Source organism: Prionailurus bengalensis, chromosome C1 (assembly GCF_016509475.1).
Source record: "Prionailurus bengalensis isolate Pbe53 chromosome C1, Fcat_Pben_1.1_paternal_pri, whole genome shotgun sequence".
Lineage (NCBI taxonomy): Eukaryota > Metazoa > Chordata > Mammalia > Carnivora > Felidae > Prionailurus > Prionailurus bengalensis.
Genome location: NC_057345.1, coordinates 105,977,496 through 105,995,419, shown reverse-complemented (window position 1 = coordinate 105,995,419; position 17,924 = coordinate 105,977,496). Strand labels below are relative to the sequence as shown.

The following is a 17,924-nucleotide window of genomic DNA, read 5'->3' as shown; positions in this document are numbered from 1 at the left end:
GAAACTTTCCCATGTACCGATAAAGTCATGGTACATGTCACAACTGAATAATCTTTCAGCCTGTTAATATGTCATACTTATGTAGACATTTTATTTGAGGCTTCTTTATCTATATTTAAAATGGAGTTGATTACTGATACATTGGCCTACCAGCATGTTGATGTTTCTTCAGTTGCCACCAACTCAAAGTATTTTAGTTTTCCAGAAAAACTTAGTGGTAATCCTTTGTAGCCCCCTCCAGGGGAGTGGGGGCTGGCACTGGGGATCCAGCAGTGTTGGGGCTTTACAACAAAGAAATGGGAGAGTGACTAAATAGAAATATACTACTGGGGTGTCTGGGTGGCTCAGTCTGTTGAGCATATGACTCTTGATTTTGGCTTAAGTCATGATCTCATGGTTTGTGGGATTGAGGCCCGCCCTACCCGCCCCCCGCCATGTCGGGCTCTGTGCTTGGGATTCTCTCTCTCTCTCTCTCTCTCTTTCTCTCTCTTTCTCTCTTTCCCTCCCTCCCTCCCTGCCTCCCTCTCCCTCTTTTTTCCTCTCCCCACTACTTGTGCACGTATGCACTCTCTTTCTCAAAATAAAAAAAAATTAAAAAAGAAATTTACTATTTAATTACAAAATCAATGATATGGGATGTCCCAGAAACCTAATTCTTAAGTTTTATTTATATAATTTCTCCAAAGAACCCTGTTTGGCTATTTTGTCTGTGAGTGCATGTGTATGCGTCTGTGTTACGGAGAGATTATATTTTGTGATCATTTGTGACAATGTGATATTCTCATCATGATTTACTCTTAGATTTTTTTTATTATAGAATAGCATATATGGATATTTTATTTCCAAATTGGGAGCAGTGTGAGAATGGTCTTCCCTTGTTTGGTTCTTGTTCAAACTATATATCATTGGCCTCTACAGAGATTGGCAAAGTGCTTTCTGTGTTCAGACTATGTTTATTTATAATGAATATTGGCCTTGCTTTTATGTCAACCTTTGTCCTGTAAGTTAATTTTTCTTTATCCTAACAAATGACTTTTGTAGAGTTACAGGCAAGGTTCCTGTCCATATTTTAATGTTCCTTTCTCTGCATCTATTTTGTTCTATTTCCTTTTTCTTTTCCTTTCCCCTCTCCTTCTATCCACCCATCCATCTTTCTTTCTTTTTTTCTTTCTTTTTATTTTTATTTTAGCTTAGTTCATTAATTCTATTTTTAGGTCGGATGATGAACAGAGCTCTGCGGATAAAGAGAGACTTGCCAGGTAGGAGAACAGTATTTTCAGCATGATGAAGCAGATGCTGCTGCTTCTTCCTGTTTCTTACTCTGCTGTTTTCTTCCCCTTTCTCTTTGTGTTTTTCCTTATCTGTGGCAAGAGAGGACAAGAGTTTTTGGAAGTTTGTGTGTAACAGGAACTTTGGCTTCCCCAATCAGAAAGTGGGTGCGTTGAGGAATTTAAGTAACTGCTAATAATTTTATAGTTTTCTCTTTTCCTCATTATCTTAGCACTAAGTTTCACAGAATAAAAGTCCTTAGAAAGGAGGCAGCTGTACCAGGTGGTGCTTCAGCAGGGAAATAATCTTTTATCAGAAGACTCATAGGGGCACCTGGGTGGCCCAGTCAGTTAAACATCCAACTTCGGCTCTGGTCATGATCTCATGGTTCATGAGTTCAAGCTGACAGTGTGGAGCCTGCTTGGGATCCTCTGCCTGCCTCTCTCTTTCTTTCTCTCTTTTTCAAAAATAAATAAGCACTTGAGAAAAAAAAAAACAAAAACTAATAAATATACCTGTGTTTGAAATTAGTGCCCAACATTTAGGCCTTAATATTTATTCCACACTTTTCTAGAAAGCACACCCTTATATTCCTGTGTAGACTCACAGGCTAGATTACTGTGTCATACCATTACAGCCTTGCTTTGGTGCTTGAATTTTTCATGGTTTCCCAGAAAAGTTTTAACAGCCTTGATGTGGTTATTGAAAAGGTCAGCCTTGGGGCACCTGGGTGGCTCAGTCGGTTGAGCGTCTAACTTCGGCTCAGGTCATGATCTCGCGGTCCGTGAGTTCGAGCCCCATGTCGGGCTCTGTGCTGACAGCTCGGAGCCTGGAGCCTGCTTTGGATTCTGTGTCTCCCTCTCTCTCTTCCCCCCTCCCACCCCCACTCATGCTCTGCCTCTCTCTCTGTCAAAAATAAACATTAAAAAAAGAAAAAAGGTCAGCCTTCTGGATTTCAGTGTTAGAAATCTGTCAGATTCTAGGAGGATGGGTGCTTTAAGTTTGAGAGTAGAATGTTTCTCAGGGATATTAACAAATATGGACCTATGTGGTGAGATCTTTTTGCCATTTAGAAAGGAGAGTCTAGAGTTGTCTTTGGAGATTGTTGTCAATAATGTAGAAATACTAGGATGTTAATGTTGTACCCAAGTTTTTCTATTTTCTGGCTTCTGTGATTTGGGACTACTCAGTAGGAGATAGATCATTGATACCAACTACATTCCCACCCCCCACCCCCACCCCCCGCCCCAGTCTATCATTACTTTTTCACCTGGGCCACAAGCTCATTTTGTTGCCATTTCCTGCCAACTCTTTCACTCTTCAGAAAGCTGATTTGGCATGGTATGGTGGGAAGACCATTGCATTCATTGGGATTGAGTGCTGTCCTTGGGAAAGTCACTTACTTAACTGCTTAACCGCTTCTCATAAAGAGATCAGTTTATGTTAGATCAGTTGTTTTCTGTTTTCTTTTTACACCAAGAACTTTTTTTAATAGGATCCTTAAGTGGTAATGGAAGTAAATAAAAAAGATAAAGCAAAGCTGCTCAAGTAGAAGCAGAAACGCAGCACGTTGTTTGGTTGTCTCTGAGGCTTTGTGGGGCTTCTCAGAAATCCACCGTGAGAACTACTGGATTATTTTTAACAATGATGAGATTCTCTCTTGATTTGAGGAAATCAGCATTGGAGATGTGATCCAACTTGTCTCTTTTCAGGCCTTTTCCTCCCCACTCCACTTTCACTCTCCGATTCATTTTGTTCCAACTGGGGACCCACAAAGGACCTCTGGTAGATATCTTAAAATCTCAGTGCACTGGCATGGCACCCGGATAGACACACTAGGACTTTGTGCATTAGTGAGACAAATAGAACTTCAAAATCTTCCAGTTCTGCTCTCTAGTATTGAGAGTTAGAAACTTAGAACAAGCAACATTTTATAGACCAAAGGAATCTATACTATCAATTCTTGTATCAGTTATTGGGCAACATACTTGTGTTGGAAAAAGCTGGTAATTTTGTTTTCAGCCTTAAAAAGTTGAATTAGTAAATATGGAATTAGCTAAGCAGAGATCACTTGTCTCAGGAACTAAAGTGAATAAAATCAACATTGACTTTCAGACTATAATTTCATAAAATATTTTATTGTTCTAATGGACAGGTAACTTGCAGAGGAAGTGAAGTTACCAGGAGATAGAATTGCTGGTATCTGCTTATTTTCTGTGTGCCTTGTTAGCTTCAATTCCATTGCTCTGCATGAAGGTTGGCAGACATGACTCTACCTTCTGAGATTTAAGCACTCCTAAATCTAAACACCATAGTTCTTTAGCAGCTCGCTTGGTATTTATATCACTCTCTCTGCTCTCGGATGGCCAGATGTGACCACCTGGGTGGGGCATCTCTCTCTCTGTTTCTCTCTCTCTCTCTCTCTCTCTCTCTCTCTCTCTCCATGCAGGGAGAATCACAGTGAAATTGAACGGCGGCGACGGAACAAGATGACAGCCTACATCACAGAACTGTCAGACATGGTGCCCACCTGTAGTGCCCTGGCTCGAAAACCAGACAAGCTAACCATCTTACGCATGGCAGTCTCTCACATGAAATCCTTGCGAGGAACTGGAAATACATCCACCGATGGCACCTACAAGCCTTCGTTCCTCACTGATCAGGTCACTGGGCTGCACAACTCTGAGCAAGTCTAGAATCTGTTGAAATTTTGATCGTTTGGGGATAGATAACCATAATTCTATGTAGGGCCTTATATTGGGAGTCAGAGCAGAGCTGAGTCTGTAGACTGTTTAAGGTGCAAGAATTCAGCTGTCAAGGAAAAATTCAGATCATGGGAAAGTAGTTTCAATTCCTGGCTATACATTCATTAGCATTGAAACAGAAGTACAACAGACTTTTGCAAACTATTTGGCAAGCTTATAGGTATTTTAGATTTCACCCATGAATACAGCCTGTAAGGTGGAAAAAGAGTGGAACTGCAGGAAAAAGAGACGACTGTGTCCATGGAACCAGCCCTCTTCATTGGCTTTAAGGTTCTAGAAGATGGAAAAAATCTACTTCTTATTCCTGAAGCAGCGTTCAGTTTTAGTGATAAAAGGAATCTAACAAGGCAGTCATTGTTCCTTAGAGATGTACTATGGTGCATGTAATTAGAAAAATATAGAAGGTAAAAACATTTCCAGCCTTTCAGGAACTCAGTCTAAATATGAACATGTGAGTGGGTGGAAGTCAGTCTGAATATGACTATTTAAGTGGCTGGATACACACATAAGTGAAAAATGAGAGGAAAATGCATAGAGAAGAAATAAATTTTTAAAAAACTTTTTAATAATTTGGGGCACCTGAGCGGTTCAGTCGGTTAAGCATAGGACTCTTGATTTCGGCTCAGGTCATGATCTCACGGTTCGTCAGTTCGAGCCCCACATTGGGCTCTATGCTGACAGCTCAGAGCCTGCTTGGGATTCTCTCTCTCTCCCTCTCTCTCTGTCCTTATCCCACTCATGTGCACTCTCTCAAAATAAATAAACACTAAAAAATTTTTTTTTAATTATTGATAATTTATATGAGGCTAGATAAATATATACTGGAGGGATGGCAAAAGTGAATAGAATGACCTGGCCTGAGTGAGGATGGTCAGCAAGACTTCTTTTTTTTTTTTTTTTAAATTTTTTTTACATTTATTTATTTTTTAATTTTTTTTTCCAACGTTTATTTATTTTGGGGACAGAGAGAGACAGAGCATGAACGGGGGAGGGGCAGAGAGAGAGGGAGACACAGAATCGGAAACAGGCTCCAGGCTCTGAGCCATCAGCCCAGAGCCTGACGCGGGGCTCGAACTCCCGGACCGCAAGATCGTGACCTGGCTGAAGTCGGACGCTTAACCGACTGCGCCACCCAGGCGCCCCAACATTTATTTATTTTTGATAGAGCATAAGTGGGGGAAGGGCAGAGAGAGAAGGAGACACAGAATCCGAAGCAGGCTCCAGGCTCCGAGCTGTCAGCACAAAGCCTGACACGGGGCTCAAACTCACAAACTTTGAGATCATGACCTGAGCCGAAGTCAGATGCCCACCCGACTGAGCCACCCAGGCTCCCCTAGTCAGCAAGACTTCTAAGAGTAAGGAAGCCGTGTTCTGTTACAATGATTAAATATAACCCGTGGGGAAGGAGGGGGCACCTGGGTGGCTCAGTCAGTTGAGCATCTGACTTGGGCTTGGGTCATGACCTTGTGGTTTGTGAGTTCAAATCCCATGTCGGGCCCTGTGCTGACAACTCAGAGCCTGGAACCTGCTTCGGATTCGTTGTCTCCCTCTCTGACCCTCCCCCACTCACACGCTCGCTCTCGCTCTCTCTCTCTCTCTCTGTCTCTCTCTCTCTCAAAAATAAATAAACATTAAAAAAAGATTTTTTTTTTTTTTAATAACACAGTGGAGGTACCTGGGTGGCTGAGTCAGTTGAGCATCTGACTCTTGATTCCAGGGTCGTGGGATTGAGCCCTGTGTGGGGATCTGTGCTGAGCATGGAACCTCCTTGGAGCTCTCTTTCTCTCTACCTCTGCCCTTCTCCCCCACTTGCATGTACATTCTGTCCCTCTCTGGTTCTCTCTAATAATAATAAAAAATAACCGTGTTTTTGCAGAAAAATTTGGAAAATACAAGAAGTATAAGGAAGAAAAATTGACCCATAATGTTACTCTTTTATTCAAGGGATTAGAAGGAAGGAATGTGGTTTGGAAGAAAGGAATAAGAATAGTTTTCCAGGGCGCCTGGGTAGCTCAGTCGGTAAAGCGTCTGACTTCAGCTCAGGTCATGATCTCACAGTCCGTGAGTTCGAGCCCCGCGTCAGGCTCTGTGCTGACAGCTCAGAGCCTGGAGCCTGCTTCAGATTCTGTGTCTCCCTCTCTCTCTGCCCCTCCCCTGCTCATGCTATGTCTCTGTCTGTCTCAAAAATAAATAAAAACATAATAAAAAAATAATTAAGAAAAAGAATAGTTATCCAAGTAGGGATTGTCTGTATGATAGCACACATAGTATGGATTTTATATATATGTATTTTGGAATAGTTACTTAGTTTGTTCTAACAACAGACATAGAGATACTGATTCAATCGACTCCAGTCATGCACCTATTGTGAGTTAACCAAGTGTTTTTGTGCTATGAGAAAAATGAGATGAGATAAAGAGGAAAACAAAGAGATAAGAGATAGTCACTGGTGGAAAGAGGTAAATAAATAGATCACAATATAAACACACAATCAGTTCTATCCTAAAGGTACAGTATTAAGTCCTGTAGAAGTATAAACATGGGAGAGCAAGAATAGGGGAATAGTATTGGGAGTAACCCAAGCAAATACCTGGTAAGAATGATTTGGTTATTCAAGGCAAATGAAGGAGCTTAGCAAGCCTTGGGAGATGATAATAGGTAGGCTGGGACCTGATGATCCAATATTTAGGTGTTACGTTACCAAAGTTAGATATTAATTTTTAGGCAGTGGGAAGCCATAAAAAATGTATGCATCATTGTAGCATTTTAAGGCTGGGTTGGAGAGAATGAAAGCAGGGAGACCATTTCATTAATTTGGGGGTAAGATGACGGACAGTGATGTAGTATTGGAAATGGAAATGATAAAAGAGAGTTCTCACTAGAGCATAAGAGAGAGTAATTAGATTTTGAGTCTTGTAGCCTGAGAGGAAGGTGATACTGTTAATCAAAAAAGGAAATGCTAGGGGTGCCTGGGTGGCTCAGTGAGTTAAGCTGACTGTTGATTTCAGTTCAGGTCATGATCTTGTGGTTTGTGAGATCCAGCCCCGAGTTGGAGAGCCTACTTTGATTCTGTCTCTCTCCCTGCCTCTTCCCCCGCCTCTCCCCACTTTCGCATGCTCTCTTTCACTTAGAAAATAAATAAATTAAAAAAAAAATGCTAGAAGAGCACAGAGGATTGTTCTTTGGAGGGGGAGATAATGATATGTTTTGAGATGTTGAAATTGAATTGCTGACACAGTGTCTAAGAGGAAATGTTTAACAGATAGTTGGAATTCAGGAATTCAGGTCTGCTTAAGGCTAAAGAAGAAAAGTTTAGGCAAGTCTAAAGATGTAGATTTGGGTATCATTTCATAGCACGGAGGAGTGGATATGATTTCTCAGGGAGAGAGTATGGTATAAATAGAGAAGAGAACTTAAGATATAACTTAGGAAATACCTATACTTGAACAAAGAGAAGGGAGCCTGAAGCAGAGAAGGGACATTTAGAAGTGCAGCAAAAGTTGGAGGATGGTGTTGTAGAAGCTAGAAGAAAATAAAACTTAAAAGGATAGAGTGGACAATGTTAACAGATTCTGCAGAAGACATCAAGTAACATGATAAACACCCAGGAAAGAGGACTTGAATTGGCAGTTAGGACATTGATAACCTGCTGGAAGCAACATGAACGGTTTAGAGTGAAGATTGTAGTGTGATTGAGAAATAATTGAAAGAGAATGGAGCCAGTGAATATAACATTTTTCTTAACATAAACTTGGCACTGAAAAGGAGATCATTTGGGCAAAGTTGAGGAAAAATTTGCATGGAATTGAGAAAACTTGATCATGTTTATAGATCTGAGGGGAAAGAGAGTGAAAATGAACATATTTGTAGAGCAAGATCGTAAAAAGAGACCAAAGGGGGTGTGAAATCAAGAACTCAGTTACTGTTAGTGGTGAGCTTTCTTACTCCCCATCTTAAGTCCTGAGATGGAGGAGGAGGTGGATACTGACACAGAGAGGATGAAGAAATAATTGATAAGGAAAAGCTGTCGTGAAGGCACTTACACTTAGGTTGCAAAGCTGTGACTATGGATCAGGCAGGAACCAGCAATTGCTTCTGGAGAGAGAAATCAATCATGTACTATCTTATTCTTTCCATGAATAATACTTGGCTTTTAAGAGTTCAGTATTAACTTGTATTTCTCTTCTTTGAACAGGAACTCAAACATTTGATCTTGGAGGCAGCAGATGGCTTTCTGTTTATTGTCTCATGTGAGACAGGTCGGGTGGTTTATGTCTCTGACTCAGTGACCCCTGTTTTGAACCAGCCTCAGTCTGAATGGTTTGGTAGCACACTCTATGATCAGGTGCATCCAGATGACGTGGACAAACTTCGTGAGCAGCTTTCCACTTCGGAAAATGCCCTGACAGGTGTGAATTATGTGGATGGAAAAAGAATGGGAAGTCCTTTTTTTTCTGAAACAGAAGAGGTGTTTTAGCTCAATGTTCATTGAATCTGGCAAGGCTTCTAGAATTTTCTCCTTTAATGAATATGGTCAGTTTTTTCTATCTACATGGAGATAATATAATTTGTAGCTTATCTTTAGAAAATGTTTCTTTAATGATAGGGCACATATAGAAGTTTAATTTTAATGTAAATAAAACAGTAAGTAAAAACCAAATCTAATAAACTTTTTTTTTTTTCATTCTAAAAGAATTAATTGCTTCATGTTTCTGTCTTAATTTGTATGGGTAATTACCTGGTATTTTTTTCTACCTGTTTGTGCCTCTCTTTGGCTTTATCCTGGGTTCTATGATAATAGATTTTTATTTTAGAGATGTTATCTGTATAAGTTTTTACTTTTTTCTTTTTTTTTTGGTTGTATTTGTACTATTTTTCTGTTTTTATCCTTCCCCCACTCCCCCACAACCCCATTTTAATGCTGTTCAGTCCTTTTGCCAGAGTTTGGCTATAGGAAACACAAGTGCTCCTTAAGCAACTCTGGAAAAAAAATTAAAGTGGAAGCAGATCAAAACTGGTATTTAAAATACAAGAAAGCCTACTATGGTTAAATTAATGTTGTTTTAGTTTTCCCTTCTTTTAGGTTTTTATGGATTTTATTTTTCTAGTTCTTTTCCCCAAAAGTTGCCATTTGTTTCTAGTTTCTCTGGAAACAGATACGTGTTTCTATAGCATATGAAAATATGTTTTTAAACAATGACATCCCCTCAGTGTGCATGTGTACATGCTTGTGTATAAGCTTTTCCTTATGTTCTTGTTAACCTTTCGCTTACCAACAATACTTTCCACTCCTACTTTCCTTCCTTGCACAAGGTTATATCTCCAGTGGTGGCTTTGAACTTAAGTATAAGATTCATTGATGCGAATTGAGCTATTTTAGACTTGAAAAAAATCCGTCCCCTCCTTGTTATAAGCAAGGAGATTGGAGGGAATGATTAGGATGCTTACCTTTGCCTCCAGTGTCTCTCCGGCTTTCCCCCTCGTACAAGAACACACTCCATACTGCTCTTCATTTCTTTTTTCAGGGCGTATCCTTGATCTGAAAACTGGAACAGTGAAAAAGGAAGGCCAGCAGTCTTCTATGAGGATGTGTATGGGCTCAAGGAGATCATTTATTTGCCGTATGAGGTAAGAGTCAGGCTGTGGACTGTGATTTGACACAGGAATAGTAGCAGAGGGTTTGATTTCTGGTTAGAGGAGTTAAACTTTTAAATCCAAGCTCTAGTTGGATTAAATTTAAGTGTTACCACATGGGTTGTAACAGAATAAAGTGTTTGATAAGGAAACTAAATTTTAATGAACTCCTCCTGTGCCAGACATTATGCTAGGAAGTTTATTGCTATAGTCTCATTTCCCACATCTGTCCTTCAGAGTCGAATTCATGGTACCTATTTTGTTGTTAAAAAGAAAAAAAAGGGGGCGCCTGGGTGGCGCAGTCGGTTAAGCGCCCGACTTCAGCCAGGTCACGATCTCGCGGTCCGTGAGTTCGAGCCCCGCGTCAGGCTCTGGGCTGATGGCTCGGAGCCTGGAGCCTGTTTCCGATTCTGTGTCTCCCTCTCTCTGCCCCTCCCCCGTTTATGCTCTGTCTCTCTCTGTCCCAAAAAAATAAATAAAAATATTGAAAAAAAAAAAAAGGACTCAAAAAATTAACTTCCCAGAATTACATAGATAATGCCTGATATAGGATTTTATTTTATTTTATTTTTATTTATTTTTTAAACGTTTACTTATTTTTGAGAGAGAGAGAAAGAGAGAGGCAGAGAGAGGGAGGCAGAGAACCCAAAGCAGACTCAGCACTGTCAGCACAGAGCCTGATGTGTGGCTCGAACTCACGAACTGTGACATCATGACCTGTGCTGAAGTCAGACATTTAACCGATTGGGCCACCCAGGCACCCCAGGATTTTATTTTAATCCACAGTAATTGGATTCCAAAACCTATATGTTTTCCCCAGTACATCACAAGACAACATCCATGTACTCATGTCATTGCTGCATTTTTCTTTTTTTCATTAAATGTTGATACTTAATTATGTCTTTCTGTTAGTATTTAGTGTTTATAAATTATACATTTTAGTATTGTCAAGAAAGTATGGTGGTACATTCTACACAGGTAGAAAAGATCTCTCTTAAAATTACAAAATAAATTCAGGTTGTATAATAGAAATTTACTAATTTATACCATCTACTAAGGATGCTTATTAGAAATGATGAGTAGAATATTAAGAAAGGTTTCCTGAGAGATTTACAGAATTGAATATTATGTAGCTTAATGGTTTAGAATAACTTCTGGAACTTGATTACTGGATTTCCCACTTAGTATCTTCTGGGACCTTGAGCAGATTACAGGACTACTTTGTGTTGTGATTTCGTCTAATGGAATTATATTAATATCAACCTCATAAAGTTATTTTGAGGATGAGATGAATAAATATATGTAAAGATGCTTAGAATAGTGCGTGGTACATATTAAACTCTGTATAAGTTTTACCTATTATTATTTTAAAGAAACGAGAGAAGGAAAGTGGAGAGGGTGGGAGAGAATGTCCCAGTACGTGGACATGGCCTATGTAGAGACATAGGCAGAAGCAAGAGAAATAATAAGGATATGTAGCAAATAGATTGGGATGTGGTATAGAACAGGAGTCTGCAAACCACAACTCTTTATTTGCAAATAAAGCCATATAGGAACATAGCATGTGCATTTGTTTATGTATTGTCTGTGGCTGTTTTCATGCCCTAATGGCAGAGTTGACTAGTTGCAACAGATTTTATGGCCCACGAAAGCTGAAATATTTACCATCTGGTCCTTTACACAAAAAGTATTCTGGCCCCAGTGTAGAGAATTTCTGCATTTGAAGAGTATGTGGAACATTTTGAACTTCAGATTCTGGGCTCGGTTACAAGTTTTAGAAATACCAAACCTGGTTCATTTATTCTTCTGTGTTTCATTGTATCCAGAGCCTGTTATCTGGCTGTTAACGGATGAAAAGTTCTTTAATAGCACAGCGTAATTGCTTTTAATGTCTCCGTTCCTTGAAACAGGTGTGGCAATAGCTCTGTGGACCCCGTCTCCATGAATAGACTGAGCTTTGTGAGGAACAGATGCAGGTGAGATCCTAAACAATGAAGAACCAAAGGGATGGCCAAATTCCTGTAGAGATCATCACTTTTTAAACTATCTTACTGTGTGTAGTACTTCCTTCAGCAGCCCTTACCTTCATCCCTCACTTCCCAGTTACTTAATTTTCTGGCAATATTTTCCTGACCTTCTGCAGCGTCTTTTGCTCATCTTGTTTTAAAGAAGTGGCCCTACCACTTTGCCAACTTTCTTTCTGCTGTAATACCTTTTGGTTGCTTTACTTTGGCAAGGCTCAGAAATATGGTGGTCACTTTGGGGTGGAAGAGGCCAAAAAGTGACCACTTTTCTAAACATCCAAGAGCCTAAAGTTAAAGGTATTAAACCAGTGTTGCCTTTTAAATGTTACTGGGTAGTTTTTCTCCTCACACATGTACTTCTTCTAGGAACGGACTTGGCTCTGTGAAGGATGGGGAACCTCATTTTGTGGTGGTCCACTGCACAGGCTATATCAAGGCCTGGCCCCCCGCAGGTAGGGAAGTTGGATTTCTTCCGTGGTGCAGCAGGATTGTCACAGAGTCTGAGAAAGTTAGCTCTAGCATTTGTCATGTACCTGGTACATGATATGTACTGTGGTATAAACTATAAGAAAACACGAAAGAAAAAGCAGATAGACTTCTGCTCCTCCTTTATAGTCCAGTTGGGGAGATGGATTACTCAGACTGGAAAATGACTCAATGTTGGCTGTGTCACAGAATGCAATTTTAAATGTACAGATTCGTAATAATATATACTGAATACCTATTTTCTAAGTATTTGTGTGCAAAGAAGCAGTTGGCATTGAATGTAGTTAATTTGAGAAAGCTACATAAAGTAGGAGCACGACTTTGAGGGAAAAGAGGGAAATGGCTTGATTGTAGTAGTTTACAAATGGGATATTCTCTGTAAAGGCTTTAAATCAGGATGTGAGCAGAGTAGCTTTACTAGAACTGGAAGTCAAACAGGGAATATGAGAAGGGTGGTTGGGGTGCAGGGGTCAGCCTTTTAAACTGGTTTGTCAGAATTTCCAGATCTTAGCCACTTTATTACTTCCCTGCTGGATGGGTATGATTGGGAAGTGGGATTGTAGAGAGAGGGAAACTAAGAGAAAAGGGAGGCAAGGTGGTATATTGGGGTAAGAAATTGAACTTTGTATTTGGAAAAACCTGAGTTTGATTCTGGCATTGTTACTTATTAATGGTATAACTTAGGGTAAGTTGCTTGACTTTATAAAAAGAACCCCTCAGATTTCTTACCTATGATTTGGAGATTATAACTCCAAACTCAAAATAACTCATGCAGAGTTATTTTGAGGATTAAATTTAATGTAAGAAAATCACTCATCCCAGTGCCTGGCATATAGTATGCATTCAATAAATGGCAGTTAAATGCAATTAAGAAAAATTTAGTTTTAAGTGTAGTGACATTTGAACTTTTTAATTTATATATCGTGTAAACCATACTTTTGCAGTATGCATGGTCTTTCATTCTTCTGTATTGCTCTCAAAGAAATACTATTTTTCTTGGTTAAAAAAAAGATACATGTGCAAAGACTAAAGAGAATGCAGTCTTCTTCCTTTTCCACACAAAATATTGAAACATTGGCTTCTCTCTCTTCCAAAGGACATAAATAACTGTTGGTGTTTGGTTTCATTTCATTTTTGGTTGTTTGCTTACTTTAAAAGACACAGGTTGGGCAAGACATCTGTTATCTGCCTGTCATTATGGTCACAGAATGAATGACTGTCTTCATATATGTTTGGCTTGGCCAGCATGGTTTTTAAGAATACTTAGGGTGGGACGTGTACTCTGCAATTTATTACAATTAATATGGGTAAAATACATGAATTATTATATGTAAAACTTAAAATAGTACCTGGCATATGTGGTAAGTTCTGTGCAATTGTTGTCTTACTGTTATTCTAATCATTCAGCACTCTCTATTGTGTTATACTTAGTCTCTTCATACCTACATGTATTTTAAATCTTTCTATCTGTATTGAAGGCAATTGAGTTTGAAATCCCTGTTAAACCTTTTTAACTTCACCTTCCTGAAGGTGTCTCCCTCCCAGATGATGATCCAGAGGCTGGCCAGGGGAGCAAATTTTGCCTAGTGGCCATTGGCAGACTACAGGCAAGTATGAATTTCCACACCTATATCGTCTTTTTTTTTTTCCTTTTTTCCTTCTTTCTTTATTTTTCAGTTTTCTTTGAGTATTTGTTTTTTAACTTTTAATCCCAATACAGTTAACATATGGTATTATATTAATTTACTAGTGTATTAGTTATATTAGGTGTATAGCAGAGTGATTCAGTAATTCTATACATTACTCAGTGCTCATCATAAGCATATTCTTGGGGGGATGGGAATGGGTTAAATAGGTGATGGATACTGAGGAAGACACTTGTGATGAGGACCGGGTGTTATGTGTGTGATAAATCACTACCTTTCTACACCTGAAACTTAATTACACTGGATGTTAACTAACGAATTTAAATAGACACTTGGAAAGAAAATAGTGTTTTCTTAATCTTCTTCACCTTTTTCACCTATCCCCTGACCCAGAGTTTGTTCTCTGTAGTTAAGAATCTTATTTTTTGTTTGTCTTTTTTATCTTTGTTTTGTTTTTAAGTCCACATATATGTGAAATCATATGGTATTTGTCTTTCTCTGACTTATTTCACTTAGAATTATGCTCTCTAGATCCATCCATGTTGTAAATGGGAAGATTCCATTCTTTCTTACGGCTGAGTAATATTCCATTACGTGGGTGTGGGTGTGGGTGTGTACACGTACATATATATATGTATACACACACACACACACACACACACACACACACACACATATCATCTTTATCCATTCACCTATCGATGGAGACTTGGGCTGCTGCCATAATTTGGCTATTATAAATAATGCTGCAGTAAACATAGTGCATGTATATTTTCGGATTAGTGTTTTTATATCCTTTGCATAAATGCCCGGTAGTGGAATTACTGGATCATATGGTAGTTCTCTTTTTAATTTTTTGAGGAACCTCCGTACTGTTTTTCACAGTGGCTGCACCAGTTTTGCATTCCCGCCAACACTGCACAGGAGTTCCTTTTTCTCTTCATCCTGGCCAACACTTGTTTCTTGTGTTTTTGATTTTTAGCCATTCTGACAGATATGAGGTAGTATCTCATTGTGGTTTTGATTTCCATTTCCCTGATGATTAGTGGTGTTGAGCATCTTTTCATGGGTCTGTTGGCCATCAGTAGGTCTTCTTTGGAGAAATGTCTGTTCATGTCTTCTCCCATTTTTTGGTTAGATTATTTGGGTGGGTTTTTTTTGTTTTTTTTTTTTGTTTTTTGGTGTTGGGTTGTATAAGTACTTTATATATTTTGGATACGAACTCTTTATCGGATATGTCATTTGCAAATAGCTTTTCCCATTCAGTAGGTTGTCTTTTAGTTTTGTTGGTTGTTTTCTTTGCTGTGCAGAAGCTTTTTTATTTTGATGTAGTCCCAGTAGTTTATTTTTGCTTTTGTTTCCTCTGCCTCAGGAGCCATATCTAAAAAAAATGTTGCTGTGGCCAATGTCAAAGAAATTATTTCCTGTGCTCTCTTCTAGGATTTAAAAAGAATGTGTATTCTACTGTTTTAGGATGGAGCATTCTGAATATATTTGTTAGATCCATCTGGTCCAATGTGTCATTCAGAGCCACTGTTTGCTTGTTGATTTTCTGTTTGGATGATCTATCCATTCAAGACAGTAGCATGTTAAAGTCCTTTGCTGTTACTGTATTACTATAGATTACTTCTTTTATATAATATATTAGCTGCTTTATATATTGGGTGCTTCCAATATGTTGAGTGCATAAATACTTACAATTGTTCAGTCTTCTTGTTGGTTTATTCCTTTTGTGATTATATAGTGTCTTTCTTTGTCTCTTGTTATAGTCTTTGTTTTAAAATCTATTTTGTCCAATATAAATATTGCTACCCTGTTTCTTTTCACTTCCATTTGCATGAGTGATAAATGCTTTTCCCTTCACTTTCAGTCTTCATGTGTCTTTAGGTCACAAATGAGTCTCTAATAGGCAGCATATAGATGGGTCTTGTTTTTTATATATTGTCACCCTGTGTCTTTTGATTGGAGCATTTAGTCCATTTACATTGAAGGTAATTCTTGGAGTGCCTGGCTGGCTCAGTCGGTGGTGGAGCATCTGACTCTTGATCTCAGGGTTGTGAGTTCAAGCCTCATGTTGGGGGTGAAGCCTGTGCTTTGTTTCTTCTCTTGCTCTCTCCTCTAATGATGGTTTGTTGGCTTTATTTAATGATATACTTGGATTCCTTTATTTTTTGCATATCTATTACTGGTTTAATTTGTGGTTACCATTAGGTTTGTGTATAACATCTTTTGCATATAGTAGCTTATATTAAGTTAATGGTCACTTAAGTTTGAACCCATTCTTTATTATACTTTACATTCTTCTATTTTGTGACTCCCTGGACTGATATTTATAAACCTACTTAATTTTACTGCTTTTGTGTTTCCTACTTTTTTTACTCCTCCTTACTGTCTCAAAGAGCCCCCCTTTAACATTTCTTGTAGGGTTGGCTTAGTGGTCATGATTTCTGTAACTTTTGTTGGTCTGGGAAACTTTATCTGTCCTTCAATTGTGAATGATAGCCTTGTTGGATAGAGTATCCTTGGCGGCAGGGTTTTTTCTTTTCAATACTTTGAATATATCATGCTGCTCCCTTCTGGTGTACAGTTTCTTTTGAAAAATCTACTGATTATGCTATGGTTTTCCTTTATATGTAACTGTTATCCTTTTCTTTTTTTCTTCTTGCTGCTTTAAAATTTTTTTTTTCTACTTTTTGCCAATTATTGTATGTCTTGGTGTGAACCTCCCTAGGTTGATTTTATTGGGGAATCTCTGTGCCTTCTGGATCTGGATTCCTATTTCCTTTCCCAGAAATTTGGAAGTTTTCAGCTATTATTTATTCAAATAAATTTTCTGCCCCTTTTTCTCTCCCTTCTCCTTCTGGGATCCCTATAATGTGAATGTTCTTAAGCTTGCTGGCATGACTGAGTTCCCCAAGCCCATTTTCATTTTTTATTTATTTATGTTTTCCCTCTTTCCTGTTCAGCTTGATTGCTTCCCGTTATTCTATCCTCCAGGTTACTGATTCATTTTTCTGCTTCCTCTAGTCTACTATTTATTCCATCTAGTGTATTTTTAATTTCAGTTATTGAGTTCTTCATCTCTGATTGTTTCTTTTTTATGTTTCCTGTCTTTTTGTTAAGGGTCTCACTGAGGTACTCCACTCTTTTCTCAAGTCCAGTGAGTATCTTTATGTCCATTACTTTAAATTCTCTATCAGGCATATTACTTTATCTCTGTTTAGGTCTCTTGCTGTGATTTTGTCCTGTTATTTCATTTGGAACATATTCCTCTGTCTGTTTCTGTGTATTAGGAAAGGCAGCTACATCTCCTGCTCTTGAAAGTAGAGGCCTTATGAAAAAGGGGTTCTGTAGTGCCCTGCAGTGCAGTGTCCCCTGTTCCCCAGAACCTGGCACTTCAGGGGTGTCTCCTGTGTGTGCCCCGCTATTGTGGCTGGGCTGCTTTTGTCCAGTCGTCTGCAATGGCTCTTTGTCCGTTGTGGGCAGGTTTGGTCCCTGTGTTGTTAGTAGGCTAGTCTGGGGCCACCGTGGCCTTAAGTTGAGTCTGACCAGACGTTTGCCAGATAAATAACACTCAGCCACGGGAGGATGCATGAGCAGAGTGCGAGGTGTTCACAAGGTTTGCAGGGTTCTGCTATGGGAGGAAACCTGGAGCTGCAGCCTGGCTGGAGGGGGTGTGCCTGGGTGGGGCACACTGTTCGTAAGTGAAGTAATGAGTGTTGGTACCACACTGGCTCCTGCAGGTGTCTGCTTGTGCTGGGGGGTGGAGGAAGGTAATGGCACCAGCAAGCTCCATTGTTCCTGGAGAAGTTTTCAGATGATCCCTGCCCCTCCAGCACATCCTCTGAAGTTAGTAAACAAATCTCCTTCCTGTATACCTCAGGTGTTTTTCATAGTGCTGCTTCCATGCTGTATCTCCCTGGGACTGTTTGTTGTGCTGTTTCTTTAAGAGCAGGGACTTAGTTTCCTGTTGCCCTCCCAGCTTTCCCTTGAGATTGCTGATTTTTAGTGTTCCAGGTTTTAAGCCCTGCTATTTGTAAGAATTCTTGAAATTCCACCCCTCTGGTTTTCAAAGCCAAATGTTATGGGGATTTGTCTTC

The 17,924-nt window shown here is 39.2% G+C and overlaps 1 protein-coding gene across 4 annotated transcripts in view; it reads left to right on the top strand.

Annotated features, from left to right (window-relative positions):
• ARNT (aryl hydrocarbon receptor nuclear translocator) overlaps nt 1-17,924 on the top strand; it is a 79,450-nt gene that overhangs the window by 41,931 nt on the left and 19,595 nt on the right. For all 4 annotated transcript variants that reach the window (XM_043576194.1, XM_043576195.1, XM_043576198.1 and 1 more), the window contains exons 5-11: nt 1,215-1,259; nt 3,719-3,932; nt 8,230-8,443; nt 9,560-9,662; nt 11,579-11,644; nt 12,059-12,144; nt 13,709-13,785. In XM_043576194.1, coding sequence (XP_043432129.1) covers nt 1,215-1,259; nt 3,719-3,932; nt 8,230-8,443; nt 9,560-9,662; nt 11,579-11,644; nt 12,059-12,144; nt 13,709-13,785 — 805 coding nt within the window. The remainder of the gene's footprint in view (nt 1-1,214; nt 1,260-3,718; nt 3,933-8,229; nt 8,444-9,559; nt 9,663-11,578; nt 11,645-12,058; nt 12,145-13,708; nt 13,786-17,924) is intronic.